The 13,869-nt window shown below is 55.6% G+C and overlaps 1 protein-coding gene across 1 annotated transcript in view; it reads right to left on the reverse strand.

Moving 5' to 3' along the window:
• Positions 1-13,869, reverse strand: part of LETM1 (leucine zipper and EF-hand containing transmembrane protein 1) — a 38,810-nt gene continuing 24,941 nt past the window's right edge. Inside the window, exons 7-14 of the mRNA XM_012466888.3 lie at positions 12,497-12,616; positions 10,771-10,902; positions 10,103-10,246; positions 9,315-9,446; positions 7,349-7,483; positions 5,102-5,289; positions 4,050-4,188; positions 1-2,808 (exon numbers count right to left, since the gene is read on the reverse strand). Of these exons, the coding sequence (XP_012322311.1) occupies positions 2,659-2,808; positions 4,050-4,188; positions 5,102-5,289; positions 7,349-7,483; positions 9,315-9,446; positions 10,103-10,246; positions 10,771-10,902; positions 12,497-12,616 (1,140 nt within the window). The 3' untranslated portion in view covers positions 1-2,658. The remainder of the gene's footprint in view (positions 2,809-4,049; positions 4,189-5,101; positions 5,290-7,348; positions 7,484-9,314; positions 9,447-10,102; positions 10,247-10,770; positions 10,903-12,496; positions 12,617-13,869) is intronic.

The following is a 13,869-nucleotide window of genomic DNA, read 5'->3' on the forward strand; positions in this document are numbered from 1 at the left end:
TTACGGGAACACGGATTTGATGTTTTAATAAAAACGCAATTTCTACAAAAGGTGCTTCACACAGCCCAGGATGGGCTCTCTCAGGTGGAATCAGCCCCGGGAACCCTGAAGGATGCATGAAGACAGAGCCTCCTCCTGCCACGCTCCTGCCAGCACTGGGACCCACTGCCAGCCACTGCTGGGTGGCCCTCATTAAAATATAAAGTCTAGATTGTGACATTCCAAAAGGAATCTGGAAGCCACACGGCCAATTCCTGAATCTACGTTGGAAGTGAGTGTTTAGGACGGGTGCGGTGGCTCATGCCTGTAATCCCAGCACTTTGGGAGACCGAGGCGGGTGGATCAACCAGACGTCAGGAATTTGAGACCAGCCTGACCAACATGGTGACCCCTCCTCTAATAAAAAAACAAAAATTGGCTGGGCACAGTGGCACGTGCCTGTAATGTCAGCTACTCAGCAGGCTGAGGCAGGAGAATCACTTGAACCCTAGAGGCGGAGTTTCCGGTAAGCCAAGATTGTACCACTGTATTCCAGCCCGGGCCACAGAGCGAGACTCCATCTCAAAAAAAAAGGGAGTGTTTAGTTGGAGTGAGAGGAAATATTGAATTCCCAGGTCAGGAATTCCAGTTTCATTTTCACCAGGCGCAGATATCCCAGCTCCTGAAAAAGGCCGAGACCGAGGGTCAGGCACTGGCAGGTGTAAGAAGCGATGCTTTAAGAACCTTACTACACAAAGCTCGTTTTCCAGATCCACCATTGCTTCCATTTGCACCCAGACACCACTTTTAGCTGCAACGAAGAGAGGTCAGGACATACAGAAAACACACTCAGAACGATGAGGGAGGACGAGGACGGAAGCCGGCATCTTAGCACGGCTGATGCCACGGAAGCCGCCAAAGGCACCCGCCAGAGCCTTCCCCACTGCCAAGCTCCCGCGGCACCCAGAGGGCAAGCCGGCTTCCCAAAGCCATGCGGAGCCTGGGGCAGAGGGGACAGTGGGACGGGCTGCCCACGGCAGTGGCTGTTCACGTCAACAGCGCTCGGCCAAGGATGAGCCGGGGCAGCTGGCGGCCACGATGCAGCTCACAGGGAGGCGTCTGCACACACCCGGCAACGACAAGGCTTGTTCTCAAGTACACTTAGACCCACGAACACCAGGCTACTTACACACAGTGAGAGAATTCATAAATGTTAGGATCTAAAACAAACTTCTTTCTCGAATAATTGAAATCTGAAAGCCTTTAGAAGCCAACTGTCCCTGCGCAAAGGTTTACAATTGAGAAATATCTCCTGTTCCTATGTTGTCAAGTTTCTTTAATGGCTGAACAAAAAGAAGCTTCAAGTAATGGAGAAGCCCTCGTCGGAGTGCAGCTGCTCTCTCGGCCGCCTGTGCTAGTCCCGTCTTCCAAATCCTATGCTTGGAGGCCCCCAGGAGGGACATTTTTGCCAGGAACCAACCTGACCTTAAAAAGATGAGTGTGACACAGCGGCTGGGCAGGAGGGTGGAGGTGGCCGCGGGACACCGCGTGCCCATGCCCCCGCCAGCCATGCTGCTGAGTGCGGGGAGGCCGCCAGCCCCACCCAGATGGCACAGAGCAAACCCTAGCACCGGAAGTGTCGCCCTCGAAGCCCCCAGGGATGCCCCGTGCCGCACCCTCATGCCTCAGTGACCAGCCTGCTTGTTAAAGGAGCCCAAGGGCCTGAGCCTGCAACGCCGTAAGAGGCGAGAAGGGTGCACGGCTGCAGGCGCACCGGACTTCAACCTCGAATTAGAAGCTACAGAGAACCCCGTGTGCGCTTCAGAGCCCCACCAACCCTGAGCCAGGCTCATCCCTGCAACAGCGAATCCACTGCAGCCCGCGTGGCACGCAGCCCAAGCACCACCCAAGGGAGCTCCACGGCCAGGGCTGCGTCGGAGTCGCACGGCGTGGGTCAGAGACGCTCTTGAGGCAGGCAGACCGGCGTGGGAAAACTGCCAACAGACTGCTTAATGAATTAGGGGAAAATAAAGTCAAAAAAGAGCTCTGATACGCAAGGGAAAGCCCACGTGAGAACTGGCACGCCCAGCAGGAAGACATCACTCTCCACAGGCCGCGGACATGGCGGACACCTCCGTCTCCACGGTGACACAGATCCAACTGAAAGTGTGCAGGAAGCCAGGTCTACTGAGGCTGAAATCTAGAAATCGGGGTCCACAGGTGAGTGGAGGCATCTCCGGCCCTGAGGAGGCTGGGCTGTGTCTCCTGACACCTCTGAGGGCGGGCACAGCTGCCAGCTCCGTGTGGGCGGAGTCCACGTGGTCCTCATTCTCCTCCCTGGAACAGGGCAGCATAGTCAGATGCTGAGACGTGAGGGCACACGCAGGGGGTGCCTTCCTAACCCGCGTGGCCTGGCCCGCTGCCTCTGGATCCAGGAGGCCGTGGCAGCCACACCACCGTGTGGATCCAGACATGATTCTGTGGAGGGGTTCCAGGATTCCGGACAGACTGAATCTCCGTGGAATGATGAAAATTAAAATTTACTTGATTATGGAAGTCTCCGATTTATTCCAGCCACAGTATTAGATGAGCCACTAAGAATCACCACAAAGCAATCGTTCTCACGGCCCTCACCAGGGCAGCGGCGCAGCAGGAGGACGGGTGCCCAGGCCGGCGGCTCTAGCTCTTCACCTCTGCGACCTCCTTCTCCGCCTTCTCCTTGGCCTTCTCCTTCTCCTCCACCTTCTCCTCTTTCTCCAGTGTTGCTACAATCTCAGCCACCTGGCTGGTGGAGACGTGAACATCTTCTTTGTCCACAAGCTCGATCACCTACACACACGGGAAAGGGAGGGGCTCAGGCAGCTGCGCCCTACAGTAGTGAGGAGGGGCTGGTGTCCTCAGCTGCCCAGGCTGGGGTGGCAGCAGCATGCAGTCGCTGCCTGTGGGCCCCAGGGGCCTCAGAGCACCAATTCCCCAGGGGGTGCCACGGGCCCTGGGGAAGGGGCTCAGAGTGGGAGGACAAAGGAGCCAGGGGGCCACCTTGGCAGGTGGCAGACAACACAGTGGGGCTGCCAGGGTCAAGTTCCTGCTCTGGCCAGGGACCTGGGCCATGGCTTCCCAGGGCAGAGTGCGGTGACATGCAGGGACCTTGTCCCCACTCTGCCATCCAGACTAACAAGGAAGGGAAGAGCAGCTGCAGTGTCTGATCCTTGCTTCCAAACTGAACTGACAGAAACCAGCCAATGTTTCTAATACATGTCTGGAAACTCACTAACTTGATGCACGCACTGGGGAGCCACGAGGCAGCTTCCCCTCAGAGACGTCAGTGACTGGGAAAATGGGCGCGCTCCGCTCAGGCTAGAGTCCCGGCTTCCCCTCAGAGACTGGATCCTGGGACAGGGTCTCCTGGGCTGCCCTGGAACCTTGAGTGGCTGCACTTGGGAGCTCAGCTCAGCCTAGCCTTGGGGGCCCCTGAGAGGTGTTGTCGCCCCCTGGCTCCCCTGTGCCACCAGCTGCACCAGCCCACTAGGCGTGTTTGTTGTCTCAACACTTGATGAGTTTGTAACCTCAATAATTTCTCACTTACGGCCGGGCGCGGTGGCTCACGCCTATAATCCCAGCACTTTGGGAGGCCGAGGCGGGCAGACCACCTGAGGTCGGGAGTTCAAGACCAGCTTGACCAACATGGAAAAACACTGTCTCTACTAAAAATACAAAAGTAGCTGGGTGTGGTGGCGCACGCCTGTAATCCCAGCTACTTGGGAGGCTGAGGCAGAATTGCTTGAACCCAGAAAGTGGAGATTGTGGTGAGCCGAGATGGAGCCACTGCACACCGGCCTGGGCAACAAGAGTGAAATTCCATCTCAGAACAAAAACAAAAACAAAAACAAAACCCAATAAACAAACAAATAATAATTTATCACTTTTGATGTGTCACAGGAGAGCAGCAGCTTAAAGGAGCAGTTGCAGTGACAGACCTGACCCCGACAGGAGGGGGCAGCTGCCCACAGGGTGCCAGGTATGCGATCGAGAGCCCCTCTGCCGAACCCCAGAGCACCTCGCTGGCCCACCTTGACGAGGTCGTCGATGTTGACCTTGCCGTCCTTGTTCTCGTCCAGTGCTGCAGCCAGGCTGGTGAGCTTGCTTTCGGGAATGTGCTTCACCTGCTTCATGGCGCTGATGAGCTCAGCGACACTGATGACGTTCTCCCTGTGGGGGCACAGCCTGCATGTGGCACGGGCAGCCGTCCAGCCACACGGGCTGTACCGCCCACACCTGTGGCTGCAAGTGATCAGCCCTGACACAGGTGTCTCTGCCTGAGCCGGGCGACCTCCAGCTCGGACCCTCAAGGGGTGATCCCATCCTGAATTTGCCACCAAGAGCTCCCAGAGCCAGCGTGGACACAAACACAGAAACACCACCAGGTCCAGGGTCTCCACGGGCATGTCTGCCCCCTCGGTGGCTGCCCTTCCGGGGCCATGGACACTGGGCAGTGTCCTCAGGCCTGGGGCCACTTGGCAATGCACTCATGATCACGTGGGCTGTGGTGCCCTGGGCAGGTGAGGGCCTCCAAGAGCCGAAACAAGAGCACAAGCAGGGTGCCACGGGCAGCCCGCCTGCAACGCCATGGGTGTGGGGATGGAAATGTGGAGCCTGCAGGACACCAGCTGTTACTGAACAGCTGTTTTCATTCACCCAAAAGGGACTCACACAATGGCGGCTCCCTCAGCCACTGCGGCAGGAAGCTGGGACATGCGGGGCACAGAGAAAGCCACCGGCCTGAGCTGGTGTCACTACTGAGCGTGGGTGGGGTCAGGGAGAGGGAGAAGCAAGAGAGAGGCTAGAGGAAACAGAAGCCAAGAGAGGCTGAGGCTGGAGTGGGAGGGGAGAGGGTGTGGGAAGAGGAAGAAGGGCCAGGAAGGTACGAACTGCTCTGGGATGCGGAGACCGAGATGCCCAGAGGCTCCCTGGCTGCGACTGCTGGGTCAAAGGTGGAGAGGCAGCCAGGTGGAGGCCAAGATGTGCCCTTTGGAACCAGAAGGGCCCAGCTCGGATGCAGCAAAGTGACCAGCCTCCCTGCGTGAGTCCCTGATCCCTCTCCCGCACCTGCCACCCCACTCACCCCGTGGGCACGCCCTCGGCCGGGGCCAGCTTGCCGGCCTGCTGGTCCATCTCCAGCTGCGAGATCAAGCCGTCGATCTGCCCGATCATCTGCTGGACCCTTTTCGTCAATCTCTTGCTGGCTTTAGATTCTTCCACATATTTTTCTTCACCAGTCTTTGAAAGTTCCTTCTTGATCTCTTGCAAGTCCTAACAAAATTATTTTGGTTGTAAAAAGTTTGTCTTTAAAAAAAAAGGAGGGGGGCCGGGGGCAGTGGCTCGTGCCTGCAATCCCAGCACTGTAGGAGGCTAAAGCAGAAGGATCACTTAAGGACAGGAGTTTGAGGCCAGCCTGGGCAACATAGCGAGACCCCATCTCGACTAAAATTCAAACAAAAAATTAGCCAGGTGTGGTAGTAGACGCCTGTAGTCCCAGATACCCTGGAGGCTGAGGCAGGAGGATCACTTAAGCCTGGGAGATCGAGGCTGCAGTGAGTTAAGATCACACCACACTTCAGCCTGGGTGACAGAGTGAGACCCTATCTCAAAAAAAAAAAAAGGTAATATTAAATTAACTTGCAAACCCATTAATTGGAACCAGAGAAAGTTATAAAACTGTATTTCTAGCAAACAAATTTCTTATTTTTGTACAAACACTGCCTTGCAAGCAGAGGACATAGACTCTATTATGAATCTCAATTTCCTTCACATTCGTCAAGAAAAAATTAAGTGAATGAATTAATCAAGGAAATTTAATGTCTTTGTTTTTTGAGATAGGGTTGGAGGATCTTGCTCTGTTGCCCAGGCTGGAGTGAAGGGGCACGATCTCAACTCATTGCAGCCTCCAACTCCCAGGCTCCAACTCCCAAGTGATCCTCCTGCCTCAGCCTCTTGAGTAGCTGGGAGTACAGGCAAGTGCCATTATTCCTGGCTAATTTTTGTTTTTTTTTGCAGAAACGGGGTTTCACCATGTTGCCCAGGTTGGTCTTGAACTCCTGAGCTCAAGTGATCCTCCTGCTTTGACTTCCCAAAGTGCTGGGATTACAAGTCTGAGCCACTAGTGCCCAACCTTAAGTGTCTTTTTAAATTCCAAGTTGTTTTTTAGTAAACATCATGAGGAAGAATGGGGAAGGGGAGGAACAGGCTGAGCTGGTGATAAGCACCTCACATCTGGTGGAGAACCCAAGGGCTGTCATAAATCCAGAAATGGCAAATTATTTTTGTCAACTGAAAAATCAGATTTCCAACAGAGCTATGAAAACAGTTTTTTGTTTTTTTTTTTGAGATGGAGTCTCACTCTGTTGCCGAAGCTGGAGTGCAGTGGTGTGATGCAATCTTGGCTCACTGCAACCTCTGTCTCCCAGGTTCAAATGATTCTCCTGCCTCAGCTTCCCAAGTAGCTGGGATTACAGGTGCACACCACCACACCCAGCTAATTTTTGTATTTTTATTAGAAACCGGGTTTTACCATGTTGACCAGGCTGGTCTTGAACTCCTGACCTCAGGTGACCTGCCCACCTCGGCCTCCCAAAGTGCTGGGATTACAGACGTGAGCCACTGTGTCTGGTCAAAAACAGGTTTTTTAAAAAAATTGTATTAGAAAATAATATTTACAAAAAAAAAAAAAAAAATCACCATGGAAGAAAAAAAGCCACTTTTGGGTAATCATGAATAAGATCTTACCATCAGGTGACCAAACTCTTCATGAGACACCTTCCTATATTTAGAAACTAAAAGCTATGGCCAGGAGCAGTGGCTCACACCTGTAATCCCAGCACTTTGGGAGGGCGAGGGGTAGATTATTTGAGGCCAGGAGTTCAAGACCAGCCTGGTCAACATGGTGAAACGCTGTCTCTACTAAAAATACAAAAAATTAAGCTGGGTGTGGTGGCGCGTGCTTATAGCCTCAGCAACTTGGGAGGCTGAGGCACAACAATTGTTGAATCCAGGAGGTGGAGGTCGCAGTGAGCAGAAATTGTGCCACAGCACTCCAGCCTGGGCGATAGAGCAAGACCTTGTCTCAAAAAAAAAAAGGTGTACACACACCTGTGGCCAGAACGACACACAGCCACATCCTAGAAGACTGGTCCAGCCAGAATGGCCATGAAAAAGTTACTGAATACGATTTATTTATAATTTGCTTTCCTCTCCAAACACTCTTCGCCCAGCTTATCAAGTATCTGACGGAAGTATTATGTAATACTTCCGGGGCCAGTACAGCAGTTTTACTCTTCCTGCAGTCTCAGTCCCAGGAGCAAATCCCACCCACCTCGCTGTAGTCCTGCACGTCCTCCTTCAGCAGCTCCAGCTCCTCCTTCTCCTTGGTGAGCGACTTCTTCTGCTCCTGCAGCTTAGAGCAGGCATCACTGAGGATGTCAATTTCCTCCTTGGTTATCTCTTCCTCCTGGGGTAACAATGGACAAACAACAAAGCCTGAGCCAAAGGAAAGGACTGGCCGGTTCCCGAGTGACCGGCTGCTCCGTTCACATTATCACTATTTATGAACTACTCGTATTATGAACTTGATTATGTGTGCAGCCAGCACAGCACTGAACCTGAACCCCGATGGTCTCTTGTTGCCAGTGAGTGTCCAGTGCGACTCTTGTCCTGGGCTGAGTCTACGTACTGTTCAAACTTCCTCTGACTACTCATTACCAGAAGGAAGCACAATTGGTTTTTCACATCATTTGTGAAAAAGGAGTTCTCCTTTTTCCTTTCTGATCTGTATGGTTTTGTTTTCTGTATCCAACTGTCCTGACTGAAACCCTCAGGCCAATGCTGAGCTCGGAGTGAGAACAGTCACCCTCATCAGCATCTCATCCCTGAGGGCCATGGCAGCGGGAGGCGTTTCTGCAGATGCTTTGACTGGGCTGAGAAAGCTCCCCACACCTGCAGGACACCCGCCTATCAGGAGAGGACCCTGGGCTCGGCCACATGCTCTTTCTGCAGCTACCGAGATAATCATTCCTGGCTTTTCTAATTTTGCCTGTTAATATGGAAATTGCACTACTGATTGTTCCGGCTTTTCTAATTTCGTCTGTTAATATAGAAATTACATTTGAAAAAATTTTGGCTGGGCACGATGGCTCACGCCTATAAACCCAGCACTCTGGGAGGCCAAGGTGGGAGGAACACTCGAGGCCAGGAGTTTGAGACCAGCCTGACCAACATGGTGAAATCTCATCTCTACTGAAAATACAAAAGTTAGCCAGGCCGGTGGTGGGTGCCTGTAATTCCAGCTACTTAGGAGGCTGAGGCAAAAGAATCACTTGAGCCTGGGAGGTCAAGGCTTCAGTGAGCTGAGGTTGTCACTACACTCCAACCTGGGCGACAGAGTGAGATCCCAACTCAAAAAAATAAATTAAGCCAATTTGTATTTTTTGGACAAATCCCATATGATCACGATCGTTTTTACAGAATAGTTTTTATTTCTTTATTTTTAACAAACTAAAAAGTTTAATTTTTTTTTTTTTAAGGCTGGGTATGGTGGCTCATACCTGTAATCCTAGCACTTTGGGAGGCCAAGGCCGGTGGATCACTTGAGGTCAGGAGTTTGAGACCAGCCTGGCCAACACAGTGAAACCCTATCTCTACTAAAAATAGAAAAATTAGCCAGGTCTGTACCCGGTGGTGCATGCCTGTACTCCCACCTACTTGGGAGGCTGAGGCAGGAGAGTTGCCTAAACCTGGGAGGCTGAGGCTGCAGTGAGCTGAGATGGTGCCACTGCACTCCAGCCTGAGTTCAAGATGGAAGGTGCCAGGAGGCGTCCCACGTAGGCAGCACAGGAGCCTGGAGGTTGCACCTCAAAGGCTGGCATGGGGGGTCTGAAGATGCCCCAAGCCCAGATCACTCCACAGGAGGTGATCCCAGGTTGGGGCTGTGGAGCAAGTTCCACCTTGAGGTACCACATTGGCTGCCACTCCCCTCCACTGCCTGGGAAGCTGACGGGGCAGGGGGGCCTGAAACCTGCTACACTGTGGGCCAGGGTGCCAAGTTCACGGAGGGCTCAGCTGCCACACACACAGGCACAGTGCAGAGCCCAGCCGGACTCACTCCTCCCAACCACCAAGCCTCCTAGGGGTCCGCTGGCCTCGTCCTCAACCCCTCCACCATCTCCTCTCACTGAGGGCTATAAGTGCCCCAGCCAAACTGACCCCATCCCTGCCCCACAACTGTCCACAAAGCCAGGCCACGCCCTCCTCAGCCTCCAGGGCCCCAGAACCCGCCTCGTTACCTTCAAGCCCTCCAGCATGGGGGCTGTGTCCTTTAGGGTCTCTGACTGCAGGACTGTGTCAGGCACTTCTGGCTGTGGCTCGGCCCCTGCCCTTCGGGGAGCGGCTTCCACACCTTCGAGCACAATATCCTTCTGAAAGGCAAGGTGACACCAGCCCGGTACCCGCTGTCACACAGAAGCAGCCTTCCAGCTACCTGACGCTCAGCACAAATGGCAGAGGCCACCCTGGAAGCAGGTACAGGTGACAACGGGCAGTACGCCTGCCACAGGATGTCCCTAGGGAGGTCCCACACAGCTGCCAGGTCAGCTGAGGCCCTCTCAGGAGCAGGCCCGAGCACCTTGCCCGTCTCTGGTCTCCCCATGACTCCACCAAGCTGCCCTGTCACTTGCAGAGCAGGAGGCTGAGCCTGTGGGTGGGCACCATGCATGGGACCCAAAGGACCACAGGGCCCACATTGAAAAGGGGCCCAGAGCCTGGGGGAGCCTGAGGCTGCTCTGCCAGCGCCCCTCACAGCAAGTACCTCAGGAGAGGGCAGGCACTGCTGTGTGCTGAGCCAGCCCCTCTGAGACGGCGAAGCTACCTCTCCTGTGAGCACCACTGTGGCCATCAGGCAGTCCCCATGTCAGAGTTGCAACCCCCAGACCCAGGGACCCTATCTCCCTGACCACTCCAGGAGGAAATAAATACGCAGGACAGAATGGCAGGGCCAAGCCTGTGGGCACGTGGGGTTTCTAGGGAGGCTGGGTTGGGACAGCCTCACGCCCTGTGGAGCAGGGCCACCGCTCACCGCTGCCTCCGAGCGCCTCTGCAGCTCCTTCTCGAGGTGCTCCTGCTGGATGGCCGCCTCCTCCTGCAGGGTGGCCTCCAGCTTGGCCTTGTTGTCCACCTGCTCACCCTCCACCTCGGCTGCTTTCACCTGCGCTTCCTTTGCCTTCAGAAGAGGGTGCACCTGTGAGTGAGCCCCAGAAGCCACCAGAGGCCCCTGCTGCCCCAACCTCTGCCCTCTGCCCCGTATCCCTGAGCGCTGTGACCACCTGGGCGTCACACATAAGGGACAGAAGGCACTGCAGTGGTGCTGCCCACAATTGCTGGGAGGCCCCTGGACTGCCCTCCGTGGTCACCCGATGACTCCTGACGTGCAGGGAAGGAGCACAGGTGCTACTGGCGCAGCTCCGAGGGCCGAGACACAGACCCACAGACCCACGGCAGCCAGCACGTGGCCAGGTTGGCACCATGTGCGGGAGATGGGAGGCGCGGGGCCGGTGAGAGGGATGGAAGGGAGGGGACGGGAGGCCGGGTGGGGGCACTAGTGAGGGGGTGGGAGGGAGGCTGGGTGGATGGGGGGCTCTCCGCCCATGGTTGAGGAATGAGTGCTCTTGCACGCCACCCCCTACCCTGGAAGAGGGGGGCCACCTCCAAAGAGATGAAGTAAAAGGGGTCTCCAACAGCACGCACCACAATCTCCGGGAGGGTCTGCAGTGTGGACTTGAGCTGGTCGGCTGGTGAGAGGGTGTCCGGGAGGTACATGGCCCGGGACAGGATGAGCAGAGATGTGGGGATCTCCTGATGCAGGTGCAGGTCCAGCCACTGCAGCCAAGGCCAGATTCAGTAAAGGGGCAGCCCCAACCCTGCCGCTACCACAGCAGGCCAACCCTTGTCATCACCAGAACAGCTCTCAGAGAAGACGGTGTCTCAAGTTCTAAAAGGTCTACTTGTTGCTCTGCTGTGTGACCCGATGACGTTGCGTTAGCAAATGCAACACCCGAGAGGCTCAGGGGTCAGCAGCCCCCATGGCGAGGCCCCAAGGGCCTCAGAAAAGGGCACCAATTCTTCACTTAAACACACCCAGGTTACTTTGGGAGGCTGAGGTGGGTGGATCACGAGGTCAGGAGTTCGAGACCAGCCTGGCCAAGATGGTGAAACCCCGTCTCTACTAAAAACACAAAAAAGTTAGCCGGACATGGTGGTGCTGGTGCGCGCCCGTAGTCCCAGCTACTTGGGAGGCTGAGGCACAAAAATTGCTTGAACCCGGAAGGTGGAGGTTATATCAAGTGGAAATCGCACCACTGCACTCCAGCCTGGGTGACACGGCAAGACTCTGTCTCAAACAAACAAACAAAACCAGCCGAGGCCAACATATAACAGGCCTGCAGAGGCAGCATCGAGCCGGTCAGCACTTGGTGCCCACGGGCCCCGCACCGCTCAGGTTCAGGGGCTGGCTGCTTGAGTGACACCAGGACAATCTTCAAATAGGCAAGAAAGACAATATGCAGGCCCCCAATGAGCCACACTCCCCTGGGGGCCGAGAGGCCTGGGGAGGGACGGCACCTGCCCCCCTGCTCAGACACCCCTGTGTGCGGCCCATGTCCCCACTGAGCTCCAGAAGGCTGGGCAGAGTGCCAGGGAGGTCAGCACCCAGGCCAGACAGTGGGGGACTCAGATGGAAGACACAGCTGTGGAAGGCAAGGGGTGACAGTGGGCGGTGCACCTGCCACAGGATCACGCCATCAGCACTGTCTGCATCAAGAGTGGAAGTGTGTTCACACACCCTCATCTACACTTGCAGGTTGTGTGAAAAGCCCGACAGGAGGATGACCACCGACAAGGGCACACCACTGCCAGGGCAGCCGGGAGGAGCTGGCTGGAGCCCTGCACCCCTTATCCTTCCCACGTAAGGGTGAGCGGCCGGGGCCATCACTTCCTGACGTACAAACCACTCGATGTGATGGCAGTGGAAACCAGGCACCTGCTCAGGGCGTGGCCAAGAGAAGGGCTGGCGCCAGAAGTCAGACCGGGTCATGCCACCCAAACCTTCCACGGCCCCAGTTTAGAGAGTCAAAATGTGAACACATGCGACGTCTCAGAGGCGAACGCCAGTCCTCATCTGAATACAGATAAGCAACATGGTAAGTGATTAAGGTCTTTAAAATCAGCTAAAAGCAGACAAGAAAAATCAAAGCAGTATTCAAAAGGCAACGAAGGGGAGAACATGGGGTGTGTGTGAGTGTGATAAGACCAGAAGGTCAAGAAACAGCCCAAACTTCCCAGTCGTCCCCAGAGAGGTCACAGTGTCAACTTGCCAGGCCTGCCCAGAGTTTGAGAAGAGCCTCCAGGTGACCTTTGGAGGCTGAAGTTTCCCTTGAGCCCATGCTGGTCTGACAGAAAGTGAGCACTCACGCACCTGCTTCAGCTGGCCCCGCAGGCGGTCTTCCGTGACGCCCAGGGCCCGCATGCCTCGTGCCCGACACGCCGCCTGCAGCTCCTTGACATTCAGGCTGTCCACCCCTTCCTCAGCGATCAGCTAGAAAACAAAGCAGTGAATTCTCATCCAGGACGGTCGCTGGTGGGCCACGGTGTCTACGCGAACACCCTCCAGAGTGAATGGCTAACAGGTTTAGCCCAGTTCTAGGTCTGAGGTGACTGGAACCCTGTGACAGAGGGTCAGGATCTTGGGGAGTGCAGAATGGCCACGACCAAGCCCATGACACAAAGAAGTGCACCTCCACCCTCTGTGCTGCTGATGGCAGAACCAGCCCCACCCTGGCCCCTGCTACCTGTGTTTCTGCTGATTCCTACAGGTCACCAGCTGTAAAGAGTGCCCAGTATGGAAAAAGGAGGGGTGGGGAAGGAGAGGGGAAGCAGACCCTCCAAAGATGCATCTTGACCTCATACCCCAGCAGCCCCCCCTCCTCCACTCAGCCCAAGGTCATGGGGACCCCAAATGGAAAAGCAAACAGGAATCCCGGTACAGAGGACGGAGGCATACAGGGAGCAGCAGATGGAGAAAGACATGGAGAAGGAATGACAGCCACTGCTAGGCAGATGCCCGCTGCTACCTCGCCCGCAACAGGGCTCCCAAGCCAGGACTCTGCAGCAGGACCCCCATTTCAGAGTCCACTCTGCCTCACAACCACCCTGTGGGGTAGGCGGTACCTCCATCTCCACTTCCCAAACTAAAGTTGATGCAACTGCACACACATCCAGTTGTAACAAGTAACAGCTCCCATGCGGAAGATGTCCCTCCGAGCATGACACCTCACCAACAGCACGCACCCGCTGAACACAGAGGCTGCCTTCCCAGCTCCCGGCGCTGCCCGCTCACAGACGCGCTCGTCTCCGCGTCTGCAGCTGTCACCCAGAGCGCGCTCTGAACGATCATGCAGGCCGCCACCTCTGGGGTTCCCTGAAGACCCATGGGGTGTTGTGGGTCTGCTGGGTCAGACCTCTGACTGCCACGCAACATTCCACACAGGTGCCTTCCTTAGCCGAACCCTCCGCCCACTGAGCTGGGCTGCTTCGGGTTTAGCAGAAACGAAGCTGCTTCCTTCTTCCTGTCCTCCTGCGGGCTGGCTGACCTCCATTGGATTTTGCTCTGCTGGTCTGGGGTCTCTGTGCATTTTCAGTTGCTCTGGGGATCACCGCAGCGCAGTGGGGCCGGCGCTCCACCCACGGAGGCTAGAGCTGAAGCCTCCTCTCGTCTGTCCCGAGTCTCAGCTGTCGCCTCCACCCGCACTGGAACGCGTCCCTCAGCCTGCTCTCTGCAGAAGGCGCAGG

Source organism: Aotus nancymaae, unplaced genomic scaffold, assembly GCF_030222135.1.
Source record: "Aotus nancymaae isolate 86718 unplaced genomic scaffold, 86718_ANA_hifiasm-v0.15.2.pri h1tg000006l, whole genome shotgun sequence".
NCBI classification, from domain to species: Eukaryota; Metazoa; Chordata; class Mammalia; order Primates; family Aotidae; genus Aotus; species Aotus nancymaae.